The sequence below is a fragment of the Lottia gigantea genome, assembly GCF_000327385.1.
Source record: "Lottia gigantea unplaced genomic scaffold LOTGIsca_197, whole genome shotgun sequence".
Lineage (NCBI taxonomy): Eukaryota > Metazoa > Mollusca > Gastropoda > Lottiidae > Lottia > Lottia gigantea.
The window spans coordinates 224,597-231,677 of NW_008708388.1; the positions used below are offsets into that span (position 1 = coordinate 224,597).

The following is a 7,081-nucleotide window of genomic DNA, read 5'->3' on the forward strand; positions in this document are numbered from 1 at the left end:
AAACCAGTTTCTTTGGGGTAGATCTGTTTCATGTTCACAATCTTCTGCTCTTCTTGATGGAGGTTGACTGGTTGTTGACTCAACATCTTAGATCTGTAGGTTTCATTGGAGAATGTGTTCAAAGCTTCGTGGGTTATGATGGGATAACTCATTCCAATTATACCACGTGATCTTGGTACAAATCCTGTATATCCTGAAAACAGAAGGGTCAAAAAGGTCACAGGCCAATGTCAAAGTTCTCCATATATAAAGGAGAAAACTGTTATATCGTCACTGCAAATACAAACCGATCTTATGAGAATTGGCCAGAGATGTTCAAAAACAAAATTCTCCATTTATATTCTCTAAAAACGATTTTGTAATTTCGTATTTTTCGTGCTACACTAACCTGACATAAAGTTTTTCATGGGGTCTTCATTGGGTAACTGATAAGGTGAAACAGGTGCTTGTACAGAACGAGCTGTTCCCGGGACTCTCGCTGATACTGGTTCAATAGTTACTCTCTTTAATGGTGTTACGTATCTACTCTTAATGGGCTGAAAGAGGCAATGGCAATAACTACGATGTGCTGTGTGTATGTTTCATGAATTACAAAGTTGGACATTAGACATTATGAAGCTTAACTATACAATATAAATAGGACATTGGACGCATGTTACTGAATGTTAAATTCACGCCATTCTGCATGTTAATTATGACAGTCGAATTGAAAGGAGTTTGTGCTCCATATTTCTTGTGTAATCTGCAAAATAGATCGGAGTGTTTCGGACTATAATTTATTGATATACAATGTAAAAGTGTCTTGATGTTAGAGACTATCCTATAACCACTTCCTCTGCATGCTTTTCAGAACAGTTGTTGATTGAACATGTGTTGTGTAATATAGTGTCTATATTTCCTCTTGTTATTTCATACTTATGTGGTATACCAACTCCCACATAATTTGGTGCCGTGATAGAAGAACAGAACTGGTTTAGAAGTAATTAGACATTATTTTCAACACTGTTTTTCAAAATGTGTACACTATAAAATAAACTGTATGAATTTCAACTGGCGAAATGTTTGGAAATTTCTTCTGCTGTTTCTTATTTCAAATTATTTCTACATCATGCCTGACCAGTCTACAAAACCTGACAGTGATGATGCACAGTACGTGAGGGGAATCCAAGAATCCTTAAGAATAAAAGTAAGAAAAAGAGCTAGTTTTCGCAGTCTTTTTACAAAAGAAGATCGAAGAATCACCAATTTTATTGAAAATGACGATAGATCTCCTGAAACTTTGCAACTATTAGGTGTAATTCTGAGCAAGCTGAAAGACACAAAAGCGAAAATTACCAATTTAGACGAAGAAATTCAAGAATACCATTCAAGATTGGAAAATGATGAATTGGCTGATACTGATTTTCAGGAAGCTGATATTTTGTCCGATAATCATGCCTTGCTGATAAATCGCCTGGAAGAGTACTACAGAACCCTGAAAGAACTGCCCACGTCAAGTTCTCCAGATCAAAACCCCCATCGTAAACTCGCAAAACATTCTGCCGTGAAGCTACCTAAAATGGTTTTGCCTACGTTTGATGGTGATCGAAGAAAGTGGATAAGTTTTTGGGACGTATTCCACAGCGAAATACACGGATGCCATGATATTTCCAACGTTTCAAAATTCAATTTCCTGAGAGGTCAACTATCAGAAACAGTCAAGAAGCGAGTTGAAGGTATACTAGCCAGCGATGCCAACTATGATCTACTGGTAAAGACATTAGAAGATAATTACGGAAACAAAACAGCTATTAAGAATGCACACTGTGTTGCTCTTTGTAGTATTGGTAAACCAGAATATACAGCCTCTTCACTAAGAACATTTTATGATTCAGTTAATGGAGATGTTAGATCGCTTTCGACTCTGGGTTTATCAGAGAATACATATGGTGACTTTTATGTTCCAATCTTGATAGAGAAACTTCCTGCTGATGTCCTGACTGGTTTGTTAGAGAAGTATCCTGATGATAACCCTTCCTTGCAACAACTGATGGAATTCATTCACGTCGAAGTGAAAAAGCTGGAACAAGTAGCATACTTCAATGCCCAGCCCAACGTTCAGTCCATGAAGAGCAAGCCAGCCAATATACAGACCAAGACTCCAGTAAATGGTTCATGTTTTCAACAATCAACAGGCAGTGTCACATCTATGTCAGCATTATATCAACCAAAGTCTGACTCTTCGAAGAAAGGAAAAGCTTTCAACAGGCCAACCAAAACTTGTTCAATATGTAAAGCACAGCACAACACGTTCCAGTGTACCATGTCTACAGAAGATCGTATGTCAGCCGTTCAATCTGCAAATCTATGTCTAAACTGTCTTAAACCCACCCACTCTGTGACTCAGTGTCCTAGTAGGTGGCGTTGCTCAGTTTGCAGAGAACCACATCACACGAGTATTCATGGGGCTAAGGCATTCCAAACTTCGAAGCCTACTACATCAAAGCAAGTCCAGTCTGGTACAACTGCCTTTACTCAGAGTCTTACCTACAGTGATGGTTTACCTGACAGCAGGAATTCATCTGATGAAACTCACAGAACATTTTCTCCAGTTCTTTTGAAGACAGCTACTGCAATGGTTCAAAACGACAACATCATTATATCTGCTAACATCTTTATAGATGAGGGATCTTCATTGACATACACCTCAACCAAGTTTAGCAGTAACCTCAACATCGTTCCACACGCCAATTGCTTCGTCAAAATCGACACCTTTGGAGGAAAATCCATCAGACAGCAGTTTCCTGTTTGCTCCTTTGACGTCATAACAGAGGATGGTCCCATCACGATCGACACCTTACTCAAGGACGTTATTGTTCACCCCATCAATTGTGAACACTGGTCTGAGTGTCTTGATAAGCCTCACCTACAGGGCTTAACCCTTGCCGACACCTTTCAACATTCTTTGTTTGAAGTCGACATACTGCTGGGAGTTGATTCGGCATGGAAATTTTTAAAACCAGACGTGATTAGTGGTTTCCCAACTGCTCAAGCTTCATCACTTGGATACGTACTCTCAGGACCACTAAAGTCAGAGTACAATGGTTTTCAACGCTGTACGCAAAGCTTTGCTGTGGACTCCCACAACACAGTCATTTCATGGTTATCACCTTCCACCAATGATGTCAATTTACACCAACAAGTAGAAGTTGCTTTAGGTTTTGACAATATTGGCATCAACAATTCCACTGACGAGCTACGAGATGATGGCTTCATCGAACGCTTCATAAGCCAAATAGAGTATCATGGAAGCACCTACTACGCACCTTTACCATGGCTTGATGATCACCAAGATCTACCGTCAAACTTATCAATCGCTGTTGGTCGTCTTGAACAGGTCAAACGAAGATTACTTAAGTTACAACTCTGGGACTCCTACGACAAGATCATTCAAGACCAACTGAAGAAAGGTTATATAGAGACCGTGGAACCTGACAGAGAATGGGATGAAGTTAACTGTCACTATCTCAGTCATTTCTTTGTTCTTCGTTCTAACAGTGAGAAGACACCACTTCGAGTTGTTTTTGCAGCTAATGCCGGTAGAACGTCACTGAACGATTGTCTACACACAGGTCCTTGCCTCCTAAGATCTCTACACGAACTCATTCACAAATTTCGTACTCAGAAGTATGCCTTTGTAGCAGATATCGAAAAAGCATTTCTTAGAATCAAGCTGCTACAAGAAGATAGAGATTATGTCAGATTTCTGTGGTATGAAGATGGCGACCCAAGCAAATCCATGAAGGTATATCGATACACATCAGTATTTTTTGGTGGAACCAGCTCTCCATTTATTCTCAATGCTGTCATCTTGTATCATCTGAATAGATGTTGCAACACTTCTGATGAGAGCACCTTGAGTGTAGCCAACGACCTTCGAGATAAACTGTATTGTGACAATGTTCTGTCTGGTCAGCCAGATGAGGAAAGTGCAGTTACCTACTACAAGACTTCTAGAAAACTAATGAAGTCTGCGGATATGAACTTACGACAATGGTTCAGCAATTCAGCGATGTTACAACAACTGGTAAAAGTTGAGTCGACTGGGTCTACTGCAAGTTCATCTGGTATACTTGGAATGGAATGGGATTTCTCTCAAGATGTCATCAAATTTCCAAAAAAGGCTCTCCAAATTCTTAATCCAGGGCAACTCACTAAACGTCAAGCTTTAAGCTTAGCATCATCGGTTTTCGATCCAATTGGTCTTATTTCTCCAGTTACTGTACCCGCAAAGAGGTTCATAGCATCAATATGGGAATTAAAACTAGAATGGGATCAACTGATTTCTGCCAATCTTCAAGATGAATTTAGAGACATTATGAATGAAATTGAAGAAGCAATGCAGTTTAGCGTTCCTCGTTATCTTAATTTGGACACTAGCAGAGAGGTTCAACTTCATACTTTTTGTGATGCTTGCCCTAACAGTGCTGCTGCTGGTTCCTGCTTCCTTGTTCAAGATGACAATGTCGTGCTTGTTGGATCCAAGTATAAAATTGCTTCCATTAAACATCGTCATTCGGTTCCTAGATGGGAGTTAATTGCCATGGTTATTGGTTCCAGACTGGCATACAACCTTCAGAAGATATTTCAAAAAGACTTCCAATTGGTATCGTCGTATTTTTGGACGGACTCCACGATATGTCTGCATTGGTTACATTCTTCTAAAAAGTTGCCAGTATTTGTCCAGAATCGTAAGAAGGAAATCCTTGACCTCACCAAGCTCAACAGTTGGTCTCATGTCAGTTCTGAGGATAATGTTGCAGACCTTCCATCTAGAGGATGTTTGGCTTATGAACTTTTACAGTCTACCTTATGGAAAAACGGTCCTCCATGGTTATCATCGCCTCAAGATTGGCCAAAATGGAATCCTCCAGACGTCAAATCTGATGATAGAGTTTTTATCACCTTAGCATCTGTTCAATCTGAAGAAACGCCAAATGGGTTTTTAAGCAGTCTCTTTGATGTATCCAGATTCAATTCATATGACTGTCTTATTCGATCTGCAGCTCATGTTATACGCTTCACGAACAACTGCAGAAACCCGGAAGCTATTCAAGATGTACCCAGGCGTGATGAACCGACAGACATTGGTCTAGCAGAACTCACTTCAGCAGAAAATGTCATTTTGAAGGCGCATCAAAAAGAGTACTTTATTGAAGACCTGAAGTATTTGAAGAAAGAAACCAAAACTAGACCAACTTTAGTTCGTCAACTTAATCTTCAACTGGATAACAATGATCTTGTCTGTGCCGCCGGCAGACTTGAGTATGTCCATCTCAACGATAGAGCCAGGATGCCAGTGATGTTGGCGAAGAGCAATAAATTCACAGATCTCGTCATACAGTCGATACACAGACAACAGCTTCATGCGGGTGTTAACTGCACTGTCGTTGCGCTCAGGAAGTCATTTTGGGTACCCTCAGCGAGAAGTCAAGTGGCAAGAGTATTGAGGAAATGCATCATCTGCAAACGGAATGTTGGTCGACCCTACAAGTTACCACAATCTCCACCTCTACCAGACTTTAGATTGAACAAGCTAAAGCCCTTTTCGTCAATTGGTATAGATTACACAGGTAATCTAACTGTTAAAGGGATTGATAAGAAGAGATACAAATGCTACATCTGCCTTTTTGCATGCAGTACCACTAGGAATGTTAATCTAGAGGTTGTAACAGATTTGACTGCTGATCAATTCATACAAGCTCTCCGAAGACATTGTGCAATATATGGTGTACCAGAGCACATCATCTGTGATAATGCTAAAACATTTGTCAAAGCTGAAGAAGATCTCCAGATTTTATTCACACTTACAGCTGATGATCTGATTAAAACACATCTTACAAGGAATAGGATTAAGCTACATCATATACCAGCCAAGTCTCCTCATTGGGGTGGTATGTATGAAAGGTTAATTGGTGTTATCAAACTGTGTCTGAAGAAGATTCTTGGTAGAGCTTTGGTTAATCTTGGTGAACTGCAAACTATAATCAAAGAGGTACAAGCAACTGTAAACGACAGACCCTTGACGTTTGTTTCAAACTCGACAGAAGATCCAGAGCCTTTAACTCCGTCAAAACTACTTCTGGGATTTGATGTTACACCACTACCACATCTTCTTGTCGACAATGATATTGAAGATGAAGATTTTTCAACTCATGACAGCCTAAACCTAGCTGTTCAAAGACGTTCCATGTTGTACAATCATTTTGTAGAACGGTTTCGAAGTGAATATTATTCTACCTTAAGGGAGCGTCATGTTTACCAATCTAAGAAGTCGGCAGCAACTGATGCATTGATCTCCATTGGTGATGTTGTTCTTGTCAATAGCAATGATTTGCCAAGATTACTATGGAAATTAGCCATAATTCAGAAATTGTTGAAAGGCAAGGATGGTAAAGTACGGGCAGCTCAGATTCGAACCGATAATGGGACTTCCACTCGTTCTTTACACCTTTTATATCCCTTAGAAGTGTCGCTGTCCGATCCTGAAGAGTTTTTCAAGAAAAAAGAGAGAAACACAGAGATTCCACAGACTGAATTACGTAGAAGTAGAAGGATAGCAGAAAGTTCAACGCCCCGCCCCCAATATGTGTAATCTGCAAAATAGATCGGAGTGTTTCGGACTATAATTTATTGATATACAATGTAAAAGTGTCTTGATGTTAGAGACTATCCTGTAACCACTTCCTCTGCATGCTTTTCAGAACAGTTGTTGATTGAACATGTGTTGTGTAATATAGTGTCTATATTTCCTCTTGTTATTTCATACTTATGTGGTATACCAACTCCCACAATGACCAACTTTGCCAAATATGCCAATTTCTCTCATGTTTTGGTCTTTTCCTACTAATTGGACCCCAGGGAGTTCAAAAAAATAAAAAAAACTAATTAAAATCTGTAAGTTTGAAAAGTAGCAATTTCTGGTCTGCACAATGGTAGTCAAAAAGTGCTCAAACACAAATAGATTTTTTGCTTGAAAAGTTACAGAGCTACAAAGCTGAAACTTGCTGGGAATATCCAAATGTACTATCTCTACATATGA

The 7,081-nt window shown here is 39.5% G+C and overlaps 1 protein-coding gene across 1 annotated transcript in view; it reads right to left on the minus strand.

Annotated features, from left to right (window-relative positions):
* The window catches only part of LOTGIDRAFT_174468 (hypothetical protein), a gene marked incomplete at both ends in the record, with an annotated part of 4,673 nt that extends 4,266 nt beyond the window's left edge, over nt 1-407 (minus strand). Inside the window, 2 exons of the mRNA XM_009053051.1 lie at nt 5-193; nt 389-407. Of these exons, the coding sequence (XP_009051299.1) occupies nt 5-193; nt 389-407 (208 nt within the window). The remainder of the gene's footprint in view (nt 1-4; nt 194-388) is intronic.
* Between the last annotated feature and the right edge of the window lie 6,674 nt (nt 408-7,081).